Below are 27131 nucleotides of genomic sequence, written 5' to 3'. Positions count from 1 at the left end.
ATACCTCAGACATGTATGTTTTAATGCGGGAAAAAATGAAGTTCAGTATAAAAGAAAGGAAAAGGAGTTACAGATATTTCCACTATTGATTTAATTTTCAATCACAAGAAAAATTAGATATAAGCATACCATACCGGCAAAACGGAGAACGAAATGATGCCGTCGGTAACTACTAGCACCCAACAGGATGATGGAACAAACACTGATCCAGTATCGTTGTAGTAAATGACATTTCATTTTTTATGTTGGTACTTCCGTTGGCTTTCTCCTTCCTCTCCAGTGATCCTTCATCTTGATTAACTATTTTGGTAAAGAAACAATGATAAATTATTATTTTAGCATTTTAATCTATTTTGATGTTTTATTCATCATAAGTTCATGAAAGAAAAGAAAATTGATTTTTTTTGTCCTAATCATATATAATTATATATATAAACAAATCTTGTGCAGCGATGCTACGGGAGGATGCTGAGCATAAATTTAGCAAGATCAGAAGACCGGTTATCATGAAAATAGCCGTAGAATATAGCAAGAGATAACACACGCGGCGGTGAGAAAAGAAACTGAATAAAGTCATTCAGAGGAAAGGAATTAATACGACGAAAAGCTTTTCATTTCAACTTATCTAATAAAACTGTGTGAGTGGAAACCAGCAAATATGCAAAGAGTACTCCATACATGGGCAGAGAAGGCCCTTTTACATAGTTGGTAGTTACGGGATGAGAAATACTAGCAAAGACGTCATTAAACGCCTATCTTCCAAGAAGCTGTTTTAGCAAGAAATGAGATGTAAAGTTTCCAGTTTACTTTAATCTAAAGGCCAGACCGAAGACATTCAGTGTAGAAGAGGCGGAAAGTTTAGTGTCAATTAAGAAAAGGAGATTATTGAATGGAAGATTGTGTCGAGTTGATAGATGGAGGAATTGAGATTTTTGAGGCATTGAACACTGTTAAGTTTTCTTTGCACCAATTAGAACTCTCAGATCAAAACTCGAGCATTCTGTGGCGTTCCTGCGGGATCAGTTATTTTCCTGAAGGGTTTTCCGTTTCTGGAAAGACGTGAAAAGGTGTAGGGTGGGATCATCAGCGTAGGAATGAATAGGGCAAGACATTTGTTTTAGAAGATCATTAATATAATAATAGGAAGAGATTGAGTGAGAGGACAGGAACCTGAGGAACACCACTGCCAATAGATTTAGAAGACCAGTGGCCGTCTACCAAAGCAGTAATGGAATGGTTGGAGAGAAAACTTAATATAACGTTACAGAGAGAGGACAGAAACCGTAGGAGTGTAGTTTTGAAATCAAAAGCTTTGTTCCAGACTCAAAAACATTTCATATGTCTAAGACAACAGCAAAAGTTTCAGTTCATATGTCTAAGACAACAGCAAAAGTTTCACTAAGATTTCTAAAAGATTGACCGAAACTCCGTAAAAAAGCCAAAAGATCACCAGTAGAGCGACTTAGACGGAAGCCATACTGGCTATCAGATAGAAGATTTTGAAGTGACATATTTATAAATATTCTTATTGAGGATAGATATAAAAGCTTTTGACAAGCAAGATATTAAAACTATGGGACGGTAGTTTGAGGAATTTAAACGTTTAAAGTCACGCGTTTTAGGAAAAGGCTGAATGTAGGCAAAACCTCCAGCAAGAAGTAAAGTTATATGTTGATAGACAAAATTGGCCAGACAAGGTGCAAGCACGGAAGCAAAGTTTATGAGAACAATACGAGGAACTCCATTAGGTCCATAAGCCGTCTGAAGGTTCAAGTCCGCTGTGGTATTGGAAAACATTACTGTGAAGAATTTTAATCAAAGGCATGAAAATCGTTCGAAGGAACGAGAGGGCAAGCCCAGAATCATACAAGATAAGAATTATTAGCCCAGGTTTGAGAGAAGAGTTCAGCTTTCGAAAGAAATTTGATGGTAGTTGGGCCATCAGAATAAAGGAGGGAAAGGTGTATAAGTAAAAGTTATTAGAAATGGTTTTGGGCAGATGCCAGAAATCTCAAGGGGAGTTGAATTTCGAAAGATTTTGACATTTTCTATTAATGAAAGAGTGTTTGGCAAGTTGAAGAACAAACTTGTCAACAATTCCAGTTAGAAACAAAGTGCATGATATTCAGGCGATGGAAAGCTCAGGAAACTATTGGCCAACCTCTCTCGTGTATAGCGCGAGAACAGGCTGTGTTAAACAAAGATTTGGAAGATTTAGGTTGCGAAAAATAAGAGAATGTATGCCTCCATACCAGATACTATCACCTCTATTATGCATTCAGCATATAGAGATGGATCTCCGACTCATAATCATCCAGGGAAAATCAATATAGTACCTCCTTAGGAATGTCAATTCAAGAAGTCAACTTCATAATGTATTTTCATAGTCACTCTCCAAATGATTTATTTTTTAAGCAGTAGGCACCAATATATTTGTATTTTCTCAGCAGTAAGCCTCCTAATCATTTTTCATTCTCTCAGATTCTGAATGATTTTAACTTTATACAGATCTGAAATTGTTTACAGTATTTTGATGCAGTAAGCTTCATAATGTTTTATTTTTAGACTAATTTTCCCATTGTTTGTCTTTTCATGCCACAAGCTTAAAACTTTCCAGTTTTCATGCAGTAAACTATAAAATACCTTATTACTACGCGGTTACCTTTCAGAATGTTTACATTTTCATGACACAAGCTTCTTTTTATGCAGTGATTTTCATAACGTTTCTATTTTCACACAATGAACCACATAATCGTAGCAATTCCTGCATTATGTTTAAGATATTTACATTTTCATCCACTAAACTTCAAACTCCTTTATTATTATGCATTACTTTTCACATTGCTTGCATTTTCAAGCGCCAGGCTTCAAAATATTTGCATTTTCTTGCACCAAACTTCATAAAGGTTTTATTTTCATAACATGAACTTCACAATATTTGCATTTTTCATGCAATAAGCCTCACAATGTTTATCTTTTTGTTATCTTTAAGGATATTCTATACTTTTGCTTATCCCGTGAGAAAATTTTTTATGCTCTTTTACCTCCTGTAAGGTTGCGCGCGTTCTACATTTAACTCTTTTGTGCAATGAAGAGTTTGCATTGCTTTAACTTTTTTTTCTCATAGCGACGTTATGTATGTCGTGCGTTAATTTTTTTTTTATTCTTATGTTATCATATCAACGTTATATTTTCACGTTGTATCAACGGAAATATAACTTAATATAATAACGTAAACTATCATTATATCAACGTTCTTTCAACGTAAGTATGACCTAATGCAATGACGTAACTACTTACTTTCAACGCTATATTTTCACGTTGTATCAACGTAAATACAACGTAATATAATGACTTCAATTACTACTTATATCAACGTATTTCATACGTTATATCATCGTAATGATGCCGTAATATAATGACTTAACTTACTACTTACCTTCAGTGTTGTATTTTCACGTTGTATCAACGTAAACATGAATTAATATAATGACGTAAACTGCATCTTAAGATCAACGTTGTATTTTTACGTTACATCAGCGTAATAAAATGTAATATAAAGACGTAAACTACTACTTAATATTAACGTTCTATCTTTACGTTACATCAACATAAACATGACATACTATAATGGTGTAAACTACTACTTAATATCAAAGTTGTATTTACACGTTATATCAATGTAATGATGACACAATATAGTTATGTAAACTGCTATAATACCAACCCATCATCTGTCACTTCACAATCTTCTATCTGATCGCCAATATAGCTTCCGATAAGGACGCTCTACTGGAGGTCTGCCTTTCCTTACCTAGCAAGAGACCTGACCTGCTTTGTTCCTCCTGGACGTGGACACCCCAAGGCCTGGCTACTCCTCTCAAGCTGAGCCTCAGACTGAGCAACAAGCATGTATTGAGGTAATGTATTATTATTATTGTTATTAATATTATAATTATTATTATTATTATTATTATTATTATTATTATTATTATTATTATTATTATTATCATTATTAATAAATTATTATTATTATTATCATTACCATTATTATTAATAATATTATTATTAATTATTATAATATTATAATATTATAATTATTATTATTATTATTATTATTATTATTATTATTATTATTATTATTATTATTATTATTATTATTATTATTATTATTATTATTATTATTATTATTGTTAGACATGGTACTAGCATATAGGTTAAGGTATAAATTATCATCTATTGCATCAACATGTACTTTTTATTCATTTCATGTACAGTATTTCCTGTTACTACTACTATTTTCCTAAAGCAAGAAAGCATTTAATTGTTCTTCCTCAAACTATGCATATAAATTTTGCCAAGGAACTTTCCCAGCGTCTGAAACAAAATATTCCTTAAATTCCTCTCTCACTACCTTAGCATCACCCGAAGGTCTTCGTGGTTTGCGTTGTAGATCAACCATTCCTGTGTCTCCAGATACAACTTCTCTCCATGCGCCATCAATGACTGTTCCATTTTGGGTATCCATATCAAAGGATCCTTGTGGCGAGTACAAGGATCTAGAAATTGCACTCATTTGTAGGAAGTTGTGAAGGTACACGCACGCCGTTGAAACGAGTTCAGCATGTTTCATATTTATCAACATAGGCTTTCGAAACACTCGGAAAACAGATGCCAGCAAGCCAAAAGCATCCTCTACTACCCTACGAGCACGGCTAAGTCTGTAATTGTACATTATCTCAGGTGACCCTTTTTCATGTGTGCCACTAAAAGGCTTCATGATTTTCACTTGCAGTGGAAAGGCATCATCTGCAACCAGTACGTAAGGTGATGGTTTCTCCCTACCTGGTAGAGGCACTGGAGATGGTAGGCAGAGCTGGTTTTCAGCTAACCTTTTGCAGAAGGTAGTGTCTCGAAACACACCTCCGTCTGAAATTCTTCCTTGACATCCAATGTGAACATATGTGAAACAGTACTTGGCGTTAACCATAGCCATTAATACAATACTGAACGTTTCCTTGTAGTTAAAGAATGTACTACCACTATTTTGAGGACACTGAATCACGATATGCTTCCCATCACATGCACCGATGGAATGTGGAAAATTCCACATGGCTTCAAACGCTCTTGATAACTCCATCCATTCCTATTCATTCTGAGGCATCTGGAAAAATAGTGATTTTTGTAAATAAATCATCCAATATATTGCTAATAGTTTTATTTTTTTCAGGATGAACCTGGAAGGGATGGTCCTACTGAAACACTGGGAACGTCATCGACTCTGACTGCAGAAATTCCTGACGCTCTACAGGAAGCTGAGAAAGGCGACAGTAATGACGATGGCAAAGAGGCAAGCAACAAAAGAAGAGGACAGAGCTGGAAAAGGAAAACTTTTGATGATGAACGAGCTGAAGAGGCATACCAGATTTTGAAAGATAGTGTGAAAAGGGATGACTTTTCCATTTATGGTGAACATGTTGCATGTGAAATTCGGAAGCTTGATCCAAAAGCCCAGGCAATTGTAAAACACTTAATTAACAACAATCCCGCCTTTAGACATGTCAAAAGCTTCTGATAAAAATCTGGCACAAAGCTTTAATTTCAAAACTGCCTTCCTAGCGATTGTATCCTTCTATCTGCAGCTTTATCTCAAGTTTCCTTTCCGACCGTTCAATTGCAGCTGTGGTAGACGGCCAGTGCTCTTCTTCCTCAGTGTTCTATTTTATCTCCCACTCTCTTTCTATTATTCATTAATGATCTTAACCAAACTTCTTGCCCTATCCACTCTTACGCTGATGATATCACCCTATACCCACGGTCCACAGATGTACAAGGTCTTCCATCCGGTTGGGTTATTTTGGTCTCGGCCGCGCATGTACGTCACGCGAGCCCAAGTCAACGTTCGCCGTGGCTCATGTGCTTGAATTTGAATTTTCTTTCACCCTCAACCCTCACGGTCCCTTTTTGTGGATGCGTGATGTAGTATAACTATATAATCTGCTTTTGTGATACCTGAATTTCAGGTAATTTTATTGTTTGAAACATTGCTTCATTTGACTCGAGGATTGTATTATGGGGGTTTGTTTAATTGATTTGGTGAACCCTGTGGTTTCTGTGGGCAGTCAAAGGCAAGCTACCGTCCTGACCACATTAAAACTGGCAACCGCTGTTACGGCTCTCCATCTTCCCTCTTCTCTGGGCCCCCACTACAACACTGGCGACGAGGATAAACGGTCTATTCTACCATGCCCGTCTACGGTCAACTTGAGAAATTCCATAAGGACCAGGACTGGGCCCAGTATATTGCTGTTCTGAAGAATTATTTCGGAGCCAATGCCATTACTGACGGTGAGAAACAACGGCAAATTCTTCTGTCTTCGGTCGGTCTGGAAACCTACGGCCTCATCTGTACGCTGGTTGCGCCCTCAGCCCCAGAAGATTTGACGAGTTGGTTGGTTTAGTCCAGAACCATGTGAAGCCACCACCTAGTAAAACTGTCTCCAGATTCAAGTTCTACACTCTTGCCCGGAAGGAGGGGGAATCTATTTCCTCTTTTGTTGTGAGGCTACGACAAGTCGCCCAAGATTGTAAGTTTACAGACTTAAATGAACATTTGCGAGACCGCTTCATCGTTGCGATCGGCAATGACAAGATTCAGACAAGGCTGCTATCTCTCTCTGACGATGTGAGCTTCGCCAAGGCCTTGCAAGAGGCTTTGGCCATGGAAAGTGCTCAGAACAATGCTGAAAACATTCCGGCGGCCGCGGTTTCCACTTCTGTGTCTGCTGCTTCACCTGTTTGTGCGGTTCGTGAAGTGTCTTCCATCCAAGCGGGTCAGTGTTTTGGCTGTGGTGGTAACCATCTACGACGCTACTGCAAATTCAAGGATGCTTTGTGCCATTCTTGCAACCGTAAGGGCCACCTTAACAAAGTCTGCGGTGCCCCATTCCGCCGTCAACGTCTGAGACGTCCCCAGCCTGCGGCAGACAATCTGGGTAAGAAAACGGACCGTCCAACTCATCTAGTGGAGCACGAGGGCCAAGGTGTTGTTTCCTCTGACGATAGTGAATTGGAGTGGTACACTATTTGTAATGTGGGGACCTTGAAAAGCTCTCCTATTGAAGTGCCTATTCATGTTCACTCGCGGGAAGTCAGGATGCAGGTAGATACTGGTGCTGCTATTATGCTTATCTCAAGATCCACGTATAATAATAAGTTTAGTGATGTTCCCTTGGAAAAGTTTAAAGGCAGACTTACTACATATACAGGACAAGCTATTAAAGTTCACGGTTGTGCTAACGTGGATGTCACGTATGGTGATCAACACGTTCGCTCTTTACCTCTAGTGGTAGTTGAGCAGGATGGCCCATCGTTACTCGGGCGTAATTGGTTGTCACACATACGTTTGGACTGGCCTCGGGTATGTAAAGTGGTGCACCATAATGTGGATGAAATACTCGCCAAGTATCCTGAAGTGTTTGACTGCAGTCTTGGAGAATATAATGGACCACCGGCCAAGTTTCTCATTGAAGATTCTGCAAAACCTCGATTCTTCAAAGCAAGACCTCTCCCTTATGCCATAAAGAGTAAAGTGCAGGAGGCCATCGAGAAGAATGTGAAGCTTGGTATATGGCAGCCTGTCAAGTACTCTGACTGGGCAGCACCCCTGGTTCCCATCATGAAAAGGGATGGTTCTATACGACTGTGTGGGGACTATAAAGTCACCCTGAATCAGGTATGTAGAATGGACCCTTATCCGTTGCCTAGAATAGAGGACATTTATTACAGAATTAAGTGGAGGAAAGTCTTTTTCTAAAATTGACCTGCACTCGGCTTATTCTCAAATCCCTGTGGATAAAGACTACCAAGAATACTTGACAGTGAATACCCATTTACGACTCTTTAAGGAAAAACGACTTCCCTTTGGAGTGAATGCAGCTATTGGAATTTTCCAGCGCATCATCTGCAACGTTTTGAAGACTAACTCAGTGTCTACCTTGATGACATCTTGATTACGGGTGAGAACGATGAAGAACATCTCTACAATCTCGAGCAAGTTCTGAAGCGCCTTCAGCAGGCAGGGCTGCAGGTGAAGAAAGGCAAGTGCTCGTTTCTACAGCCGTCCGTGGAGTACTTGGGTCACCGAATTGACGCTCACGGGCTTCATCCCACTGACGAGAAAGTAAGGGCCGTAAAAGAGGCTCCCAACCCAACCAACAAAGCAGAGCTCGGTCTTTTCTAGGACTTTTGAATTATTATGCTAAGTTTCTCCATAACCTGTCTGATCTATCACCGCTGTATCATCTGACAAAGAAGGACGTTACCTGGAGGTGGGGAAATGCAGAGCGGCGGGCTTTCCAGCGTGCAACTAACCTTCTTAGTACTTCACACGTGCTTGTACATTATAATCCTGAGCTGCCTCTCTTGCTAGAATGTGACGCCAGCTCGCGAGGTTTGGGTGTTGTACTTTCACATAAATTGCCTGATGGTACAGAGAGGCCTGTGGCATTTGCATCACGCAGCCTTACTAAAGTTAACTATTCCCAGATTGACAGAGAGGGTTTGGCTCTAGTATTTGGTGTCTCTAGATTCCATCAATATTTATATGGTAGAAAATTTACCCTTGTGACTGACCACAAGCCCTTGACTTACCTGTTTGGCAGAGATGCTACTACACCTACAATGGCTTCTCCTCGTGTCCGGCGTTGGGCGCTTATCTTATCTGCTCACGACTATGATATTAAGTACAAAAAAGGTCCAGACAATTCGAATGCAGACTCCTTCAGTCGCCTCCCTCTTCCTGACCTGCCACAGTCCCCTACTTCACCAGCGGAGCTGGATTGAGTAATTGGACTACTAGAATCTTCTGAAGTTGTGGATGCTGCTGCCTTGCGGAGGGAGACTCAACGTGAACCAACTCTCTCACAGGTGCTGCGCTGGGTGAAATGGGGCTGGCCCAGCAAAGATCCCGGAGGTGTCTATGGAGCTTACTACATCAGAAGAAATGAAATCTTTCTCAAGGATAGCTGCCTAATATGGGGTGCACGTGTTGTCATCCCTGAAAAATTTAGAGACTGTGTTTTGGGCCTGCTTCACGATACTCACATCGGTATGTCAAGAATGAAGGCGCTGGGCCGAAGTTACGTGTGGTGGCCTGGAATAGATAAGGATGTGGAAGCCACGGTTAAGTCATGAAGGAAATGTGAAGAACACCAAAATGCCCCTGAGGCTGCTGAACTACATCCTTGGGAGTGGCCCACTATTCCCTGGTCGAGGCTACACGTTGATCATGCTGGACCATTTATGGGTAAACTGTTTTTGATTGTGGTAGACTCTCATTCAAAGTGGCTTGAGGTTAAAATGGTACCTAACACTTCCACCCACGCCACTACCGACGCCTTAAATTCTATATTTGTTACTCATGGACTTCCTGTTACTATCGTTACAGATAACGGAACTGCCTTCACGAGTGAGCAATTTAGCAAGTACTGCCAGAAAAGTGGCATAAAGCACATTAAGTCTGCCCCACTACCAACGGTTTAGCCGAGCGTGCAGTTCAGACCTTCAAATCGACTATGAGGAAGATGGAGGAGGAGTCTGTACCCTGGAGTGTTCGAATCAACCGTTTTCTCTTCAAGTATCGAAATACTCCTCAAAGCACCACTCAGCAGACACCTTCACAGCTCCTCATGAACAGGGAGGTGCGTACTCGCCTTTCCATGATACAAGGCGACCTGACCACCAAGATTCTTCGAAAGCAGGCAACTCAGTGCGAGGTTCATGACAAGCATGCTAGAACTCGAGTCTTCGTGGAAGGGGATAATGTGTGTACACATTTTGGTGGACCCAAACTAGAATGGGTTGCAGGAACAATCCTGTCAAAAACAGGTCCGTTGTCCTACATCGTCCAGCTTCACGACGGGCGAACAGTGAGAAGGCATGTCGACCACATTAGAATTCGACACCTCGAAGCTATAGCGAAACCTATTGATGCTGAGTCTTTTCTTCCAGACTATATACTCGAACCAGTGATCCAACGTCCAGACCAGATCGTTCCTGCTCCTGTTGAAGTTCTACCAACCCCTCCTTTACCCAAGATGACGACTCCTGAAACTGAGGCTTCCGGGGGTTCGAAATCTCCAGTACCGAGTATTACGGTTCCTGAGGCAGAACAATTGGTTTCAACTGACTCCACTCTTGACACCACACCCGTGCTGAGACGTTCCAGTCGTATACGTCGTGCTCCTGATCGTCTTCGATATGAATGATAATGAATGATAGTGCTTTGTCATATGGGTTTACTGTTAGGGCTTGTATTGTTATTGCAATAGGTTAAGGATTTAAAGGGGAAGGAATATGTAGTATAACTATATAATCTGCTTTTGTGATACCTGAATTTCAGGTAATTGTATTGTTTGAAATATTGCTTCATTTGACTCGAGGATTCGATTCTCTGTATTATGGGGGTTTGTTTAATTGATTTGGTGAACCCTGTGGTTTCTGTGGGCAGTCAAAGGCAAGCTACCGTCCTGACCACATTAAAACTGGCAACCGCTGTTACGGCTCTCCATCTTCCCTCTTCTCTGGGCCCCCACTACAACACGTGAGCTTAACATTCTGCCCTGTTACTACCTATTATGGGACCTAGAAAACTAATTAATAAGGCCCAAATCTCGGTTATTTGTGCCTTTGAGAGAATAAATCAAATCAAGAAGTTACCGCAGACCCGGTAGTAACCGCTACGATCCACGCTACACAACACACACAGTAAAACACCCAGATTCTTTGATGGTGTGGGGTTGTTTTTCTTACTATGGTCTTGGAAAATTAGTGTTTTTGCCTAAGAATGTTCGTATGAACCAAAATAACTACTTTGAGCTAATTCTTGATGAGTTAGATGAGTGTATGGAAAAGTGCAATGTAGATATCGTTTTGTCTTTATTTTTGTATTATGGCAGCAGCACACAGCACAACTATTGGGCATTATAAAGAGAAAATAAAAATTGGTCTCAAGACGGCGAGGTCAGATTATGGCTTGGCGCACGGTTGCTTGGGCGCGTGTGGCACGGGTAAGTAAAATACGTACATGGTACAATATCTTTTTGATAGGTAGACGCACGAGAACATTATTGGAACCACCAGCTGACTCAGTGACGTCATCCGGTCGTGTAAACAACTCCATATCTTCGAGTGAGTGTACACGGGTGGCAGAATTTGATCTTGGATTGTATGTTTCATGTGCCATAATATTAATTTCTTATTGTTAGTATGGGCAAAGCTAGACCTTGTACAGTGTATGGATGCACGCCTGCCAAGTCTAGTAATTTTAAATATTAAAAATTCCCCAAGAACAAGACCATCGCAAGAAAGTGGCTCCAAAAATGCTATCGTGCTGCCACAGCAAACGTAAATAATGCCGTGATTTGTGAACAACATTTTAGTTCCGCCTAAATTAAGCGCAATTTGAAATATGAGTTATTAGGTTCCCCAGTTCAAAGGAGTTGGAGGGATCTAAAAACTGAGGCAATCCCTGATCAAAATCTGCCATTTCGTGGACACGATAATGGAAGTGGCCTTTCTGCAGAAAATACAGGTAAGGAAACTTAGATTTACTGGCTAAATCTGATCAGTTTCAACACTCCAAATTAGAAATTGTATAATCTGCTTATGCCTAATGAACGAAATTAGTTCTACTAGTAGCCTAGACCTAGTCCATAATTTACAGGCTATGCCAGCCTTACAGGCTACTGACTGTACCATGGTACAATAACTTTTGATGTCTCTCGTTATTGTACCATGGGTTTACACTCAAGAATAAAGTACCTATATGAAGTGTGAATAGTTTAGGGCCGATGCAAGCTAAAGGAATGGATTGCCACGTTTAAATAGCGGTATGCACTCACGGTCCATTCATATTACATGCATTTCAATGGCTTACGGTCCCCACTGAAATGCATTTAGTATGTGACAGCACCGTAAACAGAGCGTGACCGTCCCTGTATAGTGTGGATCGCCTTTAGACTCATACGTGCATTAGCCTTTAGCCTCTTGTAGTTTTATATGTAGAGAGAACAGTGAGGTGCTGAGGAAGACGACGAAGGTACATGAAGGCGAAGAGGATCAGAGGAAATCAATGTGCATTATGCAATTATGCATAATGTATATGGCTTGAAAAATCCACTAACAATGTTTTTGAGCCACATCTACTAGGCTATCTGACATGTCTTTATCCGTACAATATCTTGTCTATCGCTATGAAATATCATCAACATTCAATCACTAATGTGTATCATATTTGATTTTCGACTGCATAACTAATGGATCATGAAAAGAAAAAAAATTTATATTAATTATTCATGATTGATTGAGTAGCAGACTATCGCGATCAGAGCTGGCTAGGCGAGTGGATGACGTCACAGAAACAGCGTTTCAGAAGACTTACCAGTATGGCTGTGAGTTCAAGACTCTCGTGCGTCTACCTGTCTCGTTATTGTACCATGGTAAAATAGGTCAGGGTTTGACTGGCTAGCTGGGCCGGGGGCCCCTGCATCACACCGACCCGGGGCCCACATGAATCATAGACAAATGACCGTGGATGCGCGGATGGAAGACCTTTGTATATCTGGACCGTGCCTATACCTTTCCACTTCTTTTCAGAAACGACCAATCTTTCAGGAAGTCAACAGATCACGCAGGGACGCCATAGAACGCCTAACTACAGACCTTTCTAAGATTTCTGATTGGGACAAAGAAAACTTAGTAGCGCTCATGTTTCAAAACTCAATTCCTCCATCTATCAACTCACACAACCTTTCAGACAACTATCCCATCTTCTTCAATGACACTCAGCTGTCCCCATCATCTACACTGAATGTAATAGGCCTGTCCTTTACTCATAATATAAACAGGTAATTTCACATCTCATCTCTTGCTAAACCAGCTTCTATGAGGTTGGGCGTTCTGAGGCGTGTCCTGCAATTTTTTTTCATCCCCTCTAACTGCTAACTCTGTACAAGGGCCTCATCTGCCCCTGTATGGAGTATGTATGTATTCTCATAGTTCTATTAGATAGCTTTTGGTTTTACCTACTCCCCTCCACTGACTGATGGTCTTCAGCCTCTTCTCACCGCCGGAATGTTGCATCTCTTTGTATCTTTCATCGCTATTTTCATGCTAACTGCTTTTCTGATGTTGCTAACTGCATGCCTCTCCTGCGGCCTCGCTGCACAAGACTTTCTTCCTCTCCTATTCAGTCCAACTCATTAATGCAAGAGTTAACCTTTCTCTGGTAAACTCTGAAACTCCTTGCCTGTGCCTGTATTTCCTACTTCCTGTGACTTTTCATTTAAGAATGAGGTTTCAAGACATTTATTCCTGTATTGTTAAGCCTTTCGGACCTGTAAAGTGACTGGGAAATGAGTGGGCGCTTTTTCTTATTTATTCTTTTTTTCCTTGGCCAGTCCTCCCTTCTCATAAAAAAAATATATATCAACGTAATAATGACCTAATATAATGGGATAAACTACAACTTAATATTATTGTTGTATTTTTGTGTATCAATGTAAATATGACGCAATATAATGACGTAAACTGTTATTTGATATCAACCAGCCACATACTTGACACATGGAAGACAAAGTGAAACTGACATTGCCTAACACAGCCACACACTAATACAAGAGACAAGAGTGAAATAAAGCTGACTGCACAGGGGAGTTTACGTATATAGAAACAGCACTAACAGGACATTACCAATAGACTGGCTGGGGTAATCATGGTAATCAATCAGTTGGCTCATTTGGGCCATGGTCAGGGCCCTTTGTACCCTCAAGAAGCTATCAGTAGACACATGGTGCATTTTGATTGAAATTGCTATTTGATTTTAGAATACAATTTTAAGGGGGATGTTTGTAATTGTTATATTTCTCATGCACATGTACGGTACAAATGTTTGTGAAAAAGATATAGTAAAAGTGATAGTAAAACAATAAGTGTGAATTATACATTTTAGAATTAATTGAATTAGACTGATTTTACTTATAATAATGGTTAATTATGGTCATCGCCTTCGGAATAGCAAAATGACCTGGAAGCCAGAGACAAAATGATAGAGAGGGAAAGGCGAGAAAAACTTTTTATTTTGTGATCATATTTTTTTTCTTGCCTATGATTATATTATGTGTTAAAAAAAAATATTTATATATTTTTTCATGGTGCTAGGACAATGGCAGTGGAGTACAAAAGAAATGAGGCTATTAGAAATTAGGCAAATATGCCAAAGCTACATTTACAAATTATATATTTTTCTACTATGTTACTATTACATTTAAGCATATATCCTTATAACTACCTTACGTAAGTTTGTATAACTTCACGTAACCTGCAACAGCCTAGCAAAACTTAGCCTAGTGGGAGACTTAATAAGCCTTTTTTTTTTCTTTAATTTTCTAGCCTATGTTTATTTGAAGTGTGTGATTCATGTGAAATAATGTGTACAAGGAAATAAAAGATAATTATCCAGAAATAGTACTATTAAGGGATAAAATTATGTTTTCCTTGTGTGTTTTGATGGGGTTCTAATAAACCAGTGCTATCACTTTCTGTCGCAAATCATTATGTTATTTGTCACTTTTTCTAAATCTAACCTAATTAAACTGGTAGATAGAACAGCTAGGAAAAGATGCTAATCTATTTTCAAGAAACGCTGACAGTATTATAATTTGCTACACACCCTATCATGTGGTCTTCAAAATAGGCAGCACGAAGGGCTTAAGCCAGTGAGATACGACACGAAAGTAGAGCTTATTACTACTGATGCTGGACAAATATGTAACGGGGAAAAAAAAAAAAAAAAAAAAAAAATATATATATATATATATATATATATATATATATATATATATATATATATATATATATATATATATATATATATATATATATATATATATATATATATATATATATATATTTTTTTTTATATATATACATAAGCATATATCCTTATAACTACCTTATATTTGTATATACGTAACCTGCAACAGCCTATTAGCCTAGTGGGAGACTTATATATATATATATATATATATATATATATATATATATATATATATATATATATATATATATATATATATATATATATATATATATATATATATATATATATATATATATATATATATATATATATATATATATATATATATATATATATATATATATATATATATATTATACATATATATATATATATATATATATATATATATATATATATATATATATATATATATATATATATATATATATATATATATATATATATATATATATATATATATATATATATATATATATATATATATATATATATATATATATATATATATATATATATATATATATATATATATATATATATATATATATATATATATATATATATATATATATATATATATATATATATATATATATATATATATATATATATATATATATATATATATATATATATATATATATATATATATATATATATATATATATATATATATATATATATATATATATATATATATATATATATATATATATATATATATATATATATATATATATATATATATATATATATATATATATATATATATATATATATATATATATACATATATATATATATATATATATATATATATATATATATATATATATATATATATATATATATATATATATATATATATATATATATATATATATATATATATATATATATATATATATATATATATATATATATATATATATATATATATATATATATATATATATATATATATATATATATATATATATATATATATATATATATATATATATATATATATATATATATATATATATATATATATATATATATATATATATATATATATATATATATATATATATATATATATATATATATATATATATATATATATATATGTATATATATATATATATATATATATATATATATATATATATATATATGTATATATATATATATATATATATATATATATATATATATATATATATATATATATATATATATATATATATATATATATATATATATATATATATATATATATATATATATATATATATATATATATATATATATATATATATATATATATATATATATATATATATATATATATATATATATATATATATATATATATATATACTGGCCAAGGGCAAACACAGTGTTGGAAAAAAAAAAAAAAATGCTGGTTGCCAGGCCCTGTTAAAAGAAAAGTAGAAAGAGAAAACAGAAAATCTATATATATATATATATATATATATATATATATATATATATATATATATATATATATATATATATATATATATATATATATATATATATATATATATATATATATATATATATATATATATATATATATATATATATATATATATATATATATATATATATATATATATATATATATATATATATATATATATATATATATATATATATATATATATATATATATATATATATATATATATATATATATATATATATATATATATATATATATATATATATATATATATATATATATATATATATATATATATATATATATATATATATATATATATATATATATATATATATATATATATATATATATATATATATATATATATATATATATATATATATATATATATATATATATATATATATATATATATATATATATATATATATATATATATATATATATATATATATATATATATATATATATATATATATATATATATATATATATATATATATATATATATATATATATATATATATATATATATATATATATATATATATATATATATATATATATATATATATATATATATATATATATATATATATATATATATATATATATATATATATATATATATATATATATATATATATATATATATATATATATATATATATATATATATATATATATATAAATATGTTCGATACGTCACCGCCAAGTGACAATCACAATTCCTTTCGTCGTCTTCACTACAAGTCATTAATTACAATTTTCTCATTACCATACATAAGAATCACTTCGCAGACGAATACAAAAACGTAACTCATCACTAAATATAAGTACAAATTTACGGTGGCCTTGTGGATAAGGTGGTGAGCGTGAGATTAGGCAGACGTCCACGAGTAGGTTCGAGTGGTTTAAAGTTTTAGCTGCGTGTCACCATACACCAGGTTCTAGGTGGTTACACCAAAGATGCGCTTGGATGGTGATATAGGCCCTAATAGCGGTACCACTATAAATGTTGCCTATGCCATTAATGAGCGGAAGCTGAACAGGATGGATGGATGGATTTTAATTTTTGGCGCCGGAACAACAATGGTCATATGGCGCCTCTACAAAAAAATGAAATGAAATCAACGTATATATATATATATATATATATATATATATATATATATATATATATATATATATATATATATACTAAAATTAATTAAAAACAATACAGTAAAAGGGGAAAACACTAAAAAAAAACTATATAACTAAGACTAAATAAAACTTAAAACTTAAAATACATAGCAGTTAAAAACATTACAGTAGTTAAAAACTAAAAAGACAATAAAACTAAATAAAATATTAAAATACATATAATAAAATAAAAATAAAATTCAAAGCTTTGGGAGAAGACCAGCTTCTCCCAAAAACATAAAAATGTCATGGCCCTTGCCCAGACACTGCTATCTCTACCGCGACAGCGATAGAGGTAGCGGTGTCGATCAAACTAGGGCACTCTACCAACCGGTGCCGCACGGTGAGCGGCACCAAGCAGTCATCACAGTAAGGTCAGAAGGTACCTTTGTGTAAGGTACGTGTGACCTATACGAAGTCGCGCCAATAAAGTCTGTGCACGGCGATCACGGACATGGGTGTATGTCCACTGAGGGAGTGTGGAAGTGGTGATCTCTCCCATTTTCGAGGTTGCGACCCCCGTTAGCCATCTCCTCTGCCAAATTGCTGCAACCGCCATACGAATTACATGACATAAATCTCGAAACGGAACAGGGGGAGGAGATGGAAAGCGACTTCCTGCCTCTTTAGCGAGGCGGTCTGCGTGTTTATTCCCTGGAACACCAACGTGACCAGGGACCCAACATAACCCAACACGATATCCTCTTCTCTTGAGTAGATAGAGCCACTACAGGGCTGATAAAACCAATGGGTGAAGGGAAATAAAAGAAGAGAGAGCAGTAAGAGCACTGCGAGAGTCATTAAAAATTGTAATAGACGAAACCGGTAAAAACGGATGCCAATGAAGGAAGAGTGCCAGACCGTTAAAAAGAGAAGAAAACCACACTAAACCCAACGCCTGCGTCGGATTTGGAACCATCAGTAAAAACGGGAATATAATCAGAATGATAAAAAGTGTTCTAAAAACAATGAGTGGGACAGAGCTGGAGAAAAATACTTCTTGCCATAAATGGTAGAAGAGCATAATGATACAACAGGAAACTGCCAATAACCAACTCGTGGGAGCCGGAAAGAGAGGACAGGAGTGGGGTCGATAGATAAGTCCGCCAAAAGATTTGCCACTCGAAGGCCAAAAGGTTTAGGTAGACTCGGTCGAGTGACATATGCCTGCGAACGCGAGTCCCGCAACATTGACAGACAAGGGACAGAATCGGGAAGACGGTGGGTGCGAAACCAACACCGGAGCATCGAAGACTGGCGCCGGAGGTCGAGCGGCCAGAAACCAGCATCCACTAGAAGGCTAGGTATTGGAGATGTCCGAAATGCACCCGTAGCCAAACGGACCCCAGCATGATGCACGGGGTCAAGCGTGCGTAGTCGTGCATCCGTTGCGGATGAGTAGATCTCACAGCCGTATTCCAGCTTGGGAAGTATAAGTGTACGGTGAAGCAGCAGCAACGTGTCCCTGTCCGCACCCCAAGAGGTGTGACTTAAAACCCGAAGAAGGGATAATGCCTGCCGACAAGACGCCTTAAGAGAACGGAAATGGGGAACCCAAGTGAGACGGTTGTCAAATAAAAGGCCAAGATATCGAGTCGCCTCCACGCATGAGAGGCGTCTATTGGCGAGGTATAAATCAGGGTCTGGATGGACACCACGGTTGCGACAAAAATGCATGACTACGGTCTTAGAGGTGGAGAATCGAAAACCGTTCATGTTGGCATAACTGGACACCCTATTGATCGCCAGTTGCAGCAGGAAAAGAAATACATAAATCATTAACATATAAGGAGCTGTGAATGCCATCTGGAAGAGTATCTACCACACCATTAATGGCGACTGCGAATAGTGTAACGCTAAGAATACTTCCCTGTGGGACACCATCATTTAGAGCAGTAGCCTCGGAGAGACTCCCAACTCGAACCAGTAAAAGACGTCTGGATAAAAACTGCTGAATGAAAAGAGGAAGGTGGCCACGAAGGCCAAAATTAAACAAAGACTGTAAAATGCTATGACACCAAGCCATGTCGTAGGCCTTCTCCAGGTCAAAAAACACTGTTACGTGATGGTGGTGATTAGCGAAGGCCTCACAAATAGAAGACTCTAGGGATAAAAGAGCATCAGTAATAGACCTCATCTTTCGGAAGCCGTACTGTACCGATGACAGGTACTTCCAAGTACCACATGAGTGTTACATTAACCATCTTTTCTAATACTTTACAAATGTAGGACGTCAACGCTATAGGACGATAGTTCGTAGCCTGAAAATTATCTTTCTCAGGCTTCGGAAATGGGAGAACCACTGCCACAGCCCCCCCCCCCAGATGGGAACCGTCTTGTCGTGGTGGGGGGGCTTGCGTGCCACTGTGACCTGGCGAGCTAGGCTAGAGGGGGCTTAGGCCCCTGCTAGTACGGTCGCCAGTAAGGGGCCAGACTAAATGGTTCCTACGTAGGCTGCCAGTGGACCAGCGGAGCCACCCACTGGAGGGATCGCCCAATAGGGGCTGTCCTGTGCTGGATGGTTGGGTGTCCAGGCTGGGATGCTTTGGGAGGGGGGTCTCAGCTTTGTCGTGGACAAACATTCGTATCATGTGGGGCCTATTTTTAAAACGACTGGTCCGCATGGGGACGAGGTACCCGTCCACGGCAGCCAGCGCTTCCTCCCATTGTAGTCCCAGTAGGTGGTTTCCCTTGCCCCTGGAGCCAATTTTTGTGTAGCTGTTTTTTTTTTGGGAAAACACAAAAAACATTCAGGTTCTCGTGAGGTGGCTGACCTGGCCCACGAGACGTCATCTTCAGGTCTGAGTAAGGAGGAGGATTCCCCTCCACAAGGGCCTCCCACAGCAGTCTCCTGTTCTGGAAGTTCTTTTGAGGGATGCATTTCTGCTGCATATGACTCTCTTGTAATGGTAAATGTTAATCCATCATTTTCCTATCATGCCTTGCACTCACTTCTCAAGGCGTATGGCACGGTTGTTCGCATTCGACTGGTTTATGATAAAGACTTTCATTCTAACCGCTGCTATGTAACGTTTATGTCATGTGATGAAGCTCGTTTAGCTTATGAACATGTAGCATCTCTGCCCCTCGCCGGCCATGGCTTTAAAACTGAATTTCTCCAGTCACGTAATATTTCAGACAGTGACATGGATTACATCCCAAATGTTTTTGAAAACTATTTAGAGAATTCAGTTCCAGCAGTCCGCCAGATCCCACCTCCACGTTGGTTTGTGGCGTACTATAGAAATGGGCGTGGGAATTTCATCCATGCCTCCCGGTACCTGTCCAAAGAAATCGGCACGATTCCTGAGGGGAATCTGAAAAAGTATGGGAAGGGGGTGCTTGTGCGAGCAAAAGATCTTACGCAAGCTAGGATGTTGCAACATCTCCCATGCCCTTCTGACAGCATGTTTGAGACTGTTAAGGCTCATCCCACCTTTAACTATAGCAAAGGTTGTGTTTATAGCCAAGACCTCTATGAATTCCCAGAAGAGGAAATACTAGCAATGTGCCCTAGCTCAGTACAAAAGGTGACTAAGATGAGGAACTCCTCCAACATGGTCCTTCTCACCTTTTTTGGGTCCACCCTTCCTGACCGTGTTAATATCGGTCCTATCAACCTTAGGGTGAGGCGCTTTGTTTCTCGCCCTCTTCAGTGCTTCTCATGCTATGGGTACGGTCACGGAAAAGCTCGTGTAAGGAAGCTTCCCGATGTGGTAATTGCTCTGCACTCGACTCGCATTCAGAGGAGCATTGCAATGGTGCAGCTTATTGTTTTCATTGTCGTGATGCTCACCAGGTACGTTCCAGGCAATGCCCCAGGTATCGCCTGGAGCAGGACATTCTACAGCTTGCTAATAGTCAGTTTATCAGCCTCGGTAGCGCCCGCCGTGAACTCCTGTACCGCCAGAAGGATGGTACTGGTGCGACATCCTATGCTTCATTGGCCGCTCGCTCTTAGGCTGAGTCTGCCGGTCCGAAGACATCTCCTCCTGCTACCTCTCGCTCTGTTGGGGCGGGTGGTACTGTTTATCTGGCTAACAGGTTTGCCATTTTGGCTGATGACTCGGTTGAGTCATCTCTTAGAAGTGACGAGAAAAATACGGACTTGAACAAAGTTACCCATGTAGTAGATGTCCATTTGCCACCTGTATCTCCTAAGCCTTTCAAGGGTCTAACTAAGCGGCACCGCGGCTCTGCGGAGTCGTTAGATTTAGCTCAGCATAAGCAGTCTAAGTTTTCTCCCGGTGCTTATAATCGTGAGTCCTCCAGGGACCGCTCTGCTAGGGTAGCTCCAGTAGTTTCTGTCCAGCCTTCTGTGACGCCCTCCGTCTCAGATCGGGCTTCTTATGATGAGGACGGTCTGAGCATGGAGACGTGCGATGATATTGTCATAGCCGTCCCTCGTGGACCAACTGTATCGGAAAGTGCAGTCCTGCCTGATCCTCGTCCTCCGAGGACCAGTAAAAGTGATGATAGTTCGCATCACCCACCGATAAGCCGAAAGGCTGAGGTCCAACGACCCAGCACATCTCAATTCCCGGTGTCTTCTCGTCGTTTGATTATTTCTAGTCAGGTCAGTCACGGGCAGCCTCAAAAGGCTCGCTCGTCCACTGCACCCAAATAGTCGTCTTCAAGCTTCTAGAATGGAACTGTAGAGGCCTTCGCGCCTCCTGGGGGGAACTCCGAGCTTTGCTGTCGGAGTTCTCTCCAGCCTGTGTAGCTCTACAAGAGACTATGATAGGTGATAGTATTTATTCTAGTCCTTCTGGCTATCGTGCCTTTTTTAGCACTCCTTTCCCTGACCAGGGCCACCACGGTGGCACAGCTATTCTAGTCCGTCAGGATATACCTGTTATCCCGTTACAACTTAACTCTCCCCTTCAGGTGCTTGCTGTTAAGGTCTTTATAGGACGACTGTACACTATTTGCAGTTTATATCTCCCTCCTCAGCTTCCTGTCTCCAGGGATGAGCTTGACGGCCTGGTGCGTCAGCTGACTCCGCCCTTTCTTTTGTTGGGAGATTTTAACGGCCGTCACCCATTGTGGGATGAAGGTTGCTAGTAATCCTTGTGGGGTTTTAATCGGTTCTTTTATTGAGGATGAGGGATTGGAGGTTTTAAATTCTGGGGATGTTACACATTTTCACATTTTCTTGTAGAGCTACACAGGCTGGAGAGAACTCCGACAGCAAAGCTCGGAGTTCCCCCACGAGGCGCGAAGGCCTCTACAGTTCCACTGTAGAAGCTTGAAGATGACTATTTAGGTGCAGTGGACGGGCGAGCCTTTTGAAGGTGCTGCCCATGACTCACCCAACTAGAAATATTCAAGGGACGAGAAGCCATCTCCTCTGCCATAATGCTGCAACCGGCACACGAATAGAGTGAAATACATCTCGAAACGGAACAGGGGCAGGAGATGGAGCGCGACTTGCTGCCTCTTTAGCGAGGCGGTCTGCGTGTTCATTCCCTAGAACACGAACGTGACCAGGGACCCAACAGAACCCAACACGATATCCTCGTTTAGTAAGAAGATATAGCCACTCCAAGGCTGATAAAACCAAAGGATTAAGAGAGACTGTGCAAGAGTGCAGTAAGAGCACTGCGACAGTCACTAAAAATTGTAAAAGACGAAACAGGGAGAGGCTATATCTTCTCATTAGAAGAGGATATCGTGTTGGATTCTTTTGGGTCCCTGGTCACGTAGGTGGTCCAGGGAATGAACATGCAGATCGCCTTGCTAAAGTGGCAGCAAGTCGCGCTTCATCTCCTGCCCGTGTTCCCTTTTGAGACCTATTTCATTCTATTCGTGTGGCGATTGCAGTAATTTGGCATAGGAGATGGCTAACGGGGGTCGCAACTTCGAAAATTGGAGAGATCACTTCTTCCACTATCCCTCAGTGGACATACACCCATGTCCGGGAACGACGTTTACAGATTTTATTGGCGCGACTGCGTATAGGTCACACGTACCTTACACAAAGGTACCTGTTGACCTGGGATCCTCAACCTTACTGTGGTGACTGCCTGTTGCCGCTAACGATTCGGCACCTCCTAGTGGAATGCCCTAGTTTGACTGACTTAAGACACCGCTACCTCTACCGCTGTCGCAGTAAAGATAGCGGTGTCTATTATATCTCAAAGGTCCTTGGACCAGAATGCCTGGCCCAAGGCCATGACGTTTTCAGTTTTTTTGGAGAAGCTGGTATTCTCCCAAAGCTGGGAATTTTATTTTATTTTACTCATGTATTTTAATGTTTTATTCAGGTTTATAGTATTTTTTAGTTTTTACGTTTTTAATTTTTTATGTTTTTAATCAATTTTAATTAGTTTTATGTATATATATATATATATATATATATATATATATATATATATATATATATATATATATATATATATATATATATATATATATATATATATATATATATACACGTTTGTGGCATTTCATTTATAGTAGCAGGGCCATATGACCGTCGTTGTTGCGGCGCCATAAATCTAAGATCCATCCATCCATCCTGTTTTTACTGATGGTTCCAAATCCGACACAGGCGTTGGTTTTAGTGTGGTTTTCCCCTCTTTTTATCGGTGTGGCAGCCTTCCTTCAGTGGCATCCGTCTTTACTACAGAGCTGTCTGCCATAGTACTAGCTTTACAAATAATTTTTACTCCCGGTTTCGTCTTTTACAATTTTAAGTGACTGTCGCAGTGCTCTTACTTCTCTCTCTAGCACTATATCCTTTAACCCTTTGGTTTAACAGCCCTGGAGTGGCTATAACTTCTTACCCAACGAGGATATCGTGTTGGGTTCTGCTGGGTCCCTGGTCACGTAGGTGTTCCCGGGGATGAACATGCAGATCGCCTCGGTAAAGAGGCAGCAAGTCGCGCTCCATCTCCTGCCCCTGTTCTGTTTCGAGATATATTTTCTCTAATTCGTGAGGCAGTAGCAGCAATTTGGCAGAGGAGATGGCTAACGGGGGTCGCAACTGCGAAAATAGGAGAGATCACTACTTCCTCTATCCCTCACTGGACATACACCCATGTCCGGGATCGACGTTTACAGACTTTATTGGCGCGACTGCGCATAGGTCACACGTACCTTACACAAAGGTACCTGTTGACAAGGAACCCTCAGCCTTACTGTGAAGACTGCCTGGAGCCACTCACTGTGCGGCACCTGCTGGTAGAGTGCCCTAGTTTGATCGATTTACGACACCGCCATCTCTACCGGTGTCCCGGTAGATATAGCGGTGTCTACCATCTCTCAAAGGTGCTTGGACCAGCATGTCTAGCCCCAGACCATGACGTTTACAAGTACCTGGGAAAAGTTGGGCTCCTCCCAAATGTGTGAATTTTGTTTCCTTTTATTATATGTATTTTTAATGAATTATTTCATTTTATTGTAGTTTTAGTAATTCTAGTGACCTTTGATTTTATTGTTTTTAATTGCTTTTAGTTCTAAATAAAATATCGTAGCGGCGCCACATGACCGTTCATGTTGCGGCGCCAAAAAATAAGATACATCCATCCATCCCTAGAATCCTTGGAATCTTGAAACTGCGCTCATTCTCCCCACTGATGGATCCCCAATCCCTCACCCCCTTACTATTTGCGATCCTCGCGCCATCTGTTAGCAGCTAAGCTCCTAATAAATTCCTCCAGCCCGCTCATTGAACCCATATCCTTACAGAATCCTTGGTTTGAATCTTGAATATCATGTGTGAAATTTGGTCAAGTTTATACATCTCGAAAAGTTTACATTTATATTTAATTGAATTAAGTATTCCCGAGGTTAGCCATGCGTTTTGGAGTCTTTTTTTCTGTTACATATTTAGTTTTTATTGGAAAGCATTTGTTATAGAGTTCATCAACAATATTAAAGCTTTAATAGGTTGTGAGAGAGAGAGAGAGAGAGAGAGAGAGAGAGAGAGAGAGAGAGAGAGAGAGAGAGAGAGAGAGTTAATTATTTAAATTGTCACAAACTGCCCAAGGTTGCCGCTGTGAATGTGAAACCACGCACTTTGATAGCCGAGAAGTCCCCAAGTGCCACGGTCTGAATATTGGTTCCCTTTCAGATAGGAGGTACCTAAAATACCTCCTTTTGCCTGTAAAATCCCTTAAATAACCCATTTTGTATTCTTGATCGTCTTGGAGACACGCTCAACATTCTTGATCTCTTCCTCACCTATATCCCTTTTGCTTATGCTGTCACCCTTTCATCTCCGTTGATCATAATCTCATTTCTGTATCTTGTCCTATTTCTCCAATCCCTCCATAGGATCCACCCAAAGCGAAGGTGCCTCTGGCGTTTTGCCTCTGCCAGCTGGGGAGACCTGAGGAGGTATTATGCTGAATTCCCCTGGAATGATTACTGCTTCCGTGTCAGAGACCCATCTCTTTGTGCTGAACGCATAACTGAGGTAATAGTATCTGGCATGGAGACGTACATTCCTAATGATTTTTCTCAACCTAAATCTTCTAAACCTTGGTTAAACTCAGCTTGTATTCGTGCTATAGTTGATAGAGAGGTCGCCCACAAGAGGTACTTGAGCCTTCCATCTCCTGAATCTCACGCACTTTATATCTCTGCCCGGAATTATGCCAAGTCTTTTCTTCTACTTGCCAAACACTCCTTCATAAGTAGAAAATGTCAAAATCTTTGAAACTCAAACTATCCTCAGGACTTCTGACATCTAACCAAAAACATCTCTAATAAATTCACTTCATCTTTCCCTCCTTTATTTCATCCTGATTGCACCACTGCCATCTCTTCTGTCTCTAAAGCGGAACTCTTCTCTGAAACCTTTGCTCACAACTCCATCTTGGATGATTCTGGACTTGTCTCTCCCTCTTCTCCCTCTGACTATTTCATGTCTACAATCAAAATTCTTCGTAATGATGTTTTCCATGCCCTCGCTGGCCTAAACCCTCGGAAGGCTTATGGACCTGATGGGGTCCCTCCTATTGTTCTCAAAAACTGTGCTTTCGTGCTTGCACCTTGCCTGGCCAAACTCTTTCAACTTTGTCTATCGACTTCTACCTTTCTTTCCTGCCGGAAGTTTGCGTACATTCAGCCTGTTGCTAAAAAGGATGACCGTTCTTATCCCTCAAACTACCGTCATAAAGCTTTAATCTCTTGCTTGTGTAAAGTTTTTGCATCTATCCTGAGTAGGAAGATTCTCAAACATCTGTCACTTCACAATCTTCTATCTGGTCGCCAGTATGGTTTCCGTCAAGGTCGCACTACTGGTGATCTTCAGGCTTTCCTGAGTCTTGGTCATCCTCTTTTAGAGATTTCGGTGAAGCTTTTGCTGTAGCGTTAGACATATCAAAAGCTTTTGATAGAGTCTGGCATAAAGCTTTGATTTCAAAACTGGCCTCCTATGGCTTCTATCCTTCTCTCTGCAACTTTATCTCAAGTTTCCTTTCCGACCGCTCTATTGCTGCTGTGGTAAATGGCCACTGTTGTTCTCCTAAATCTATTGATAGTGGTGTTCCCCAGGGTTCTGTCCTGTCACCCACTCTCTTTCTATTATTCATTAATGACCTTCTTAACCAAACTTCTTGCCCCATCCACTTATAC

The 27131-nt window shown here is 38.9% G+C and overlaps 1 protein-coding gene across 1 annotated transcript in view; it reads left to right on the top strand.

Annotated features, from left to right (window-relative positions):
- The first annotated feature begins 8563 nt into the window (after nt 1–8563).
- LOC123510721 overlaps nt 8564–27131 on the top strand; it is a 37661-nt gene continuing 19093 nt past the window's right edge. Inside the window, exons 1-4 of the mRNA XM_045266054.1 lie at nt 8564–9307; nt 9449–10211; nt 10511–10603; nt 11015–11069. Of these exons, the coding sequence (XP_045121989.1) occupies nt 9576–10211; nt 10511–10603; nt 11015–11069 (784 nt within the window). The 5' untranslated portion in view covers nt 8564–9307; nt 9449–9575. The remainder of the gene's footprint in view (nt 9308–9448; nt 10212–10510; nt 10604–11014; nt 11070–27131) is intronic.

The sequence above is a fragment of the Portunus trituberculatus genome, chromosome 30 (genome assembly GCF_017591435.1).
Source record: "Portunus trituberculatus isolate SZX2019 chromosome 30, ASM1759143v1, whole genome shotgun sequence".
NCBI classification, from domain to species: domain Eukaryota; kingdom Metazoa; phylum Arthropoda; class Malacostraca; order Decapoda; family Portunidae; genus Portunus; species Portunus trituberculatus.
This window is presented reverse-complemented; position numbering and strand designations above follow the sequence as displayed.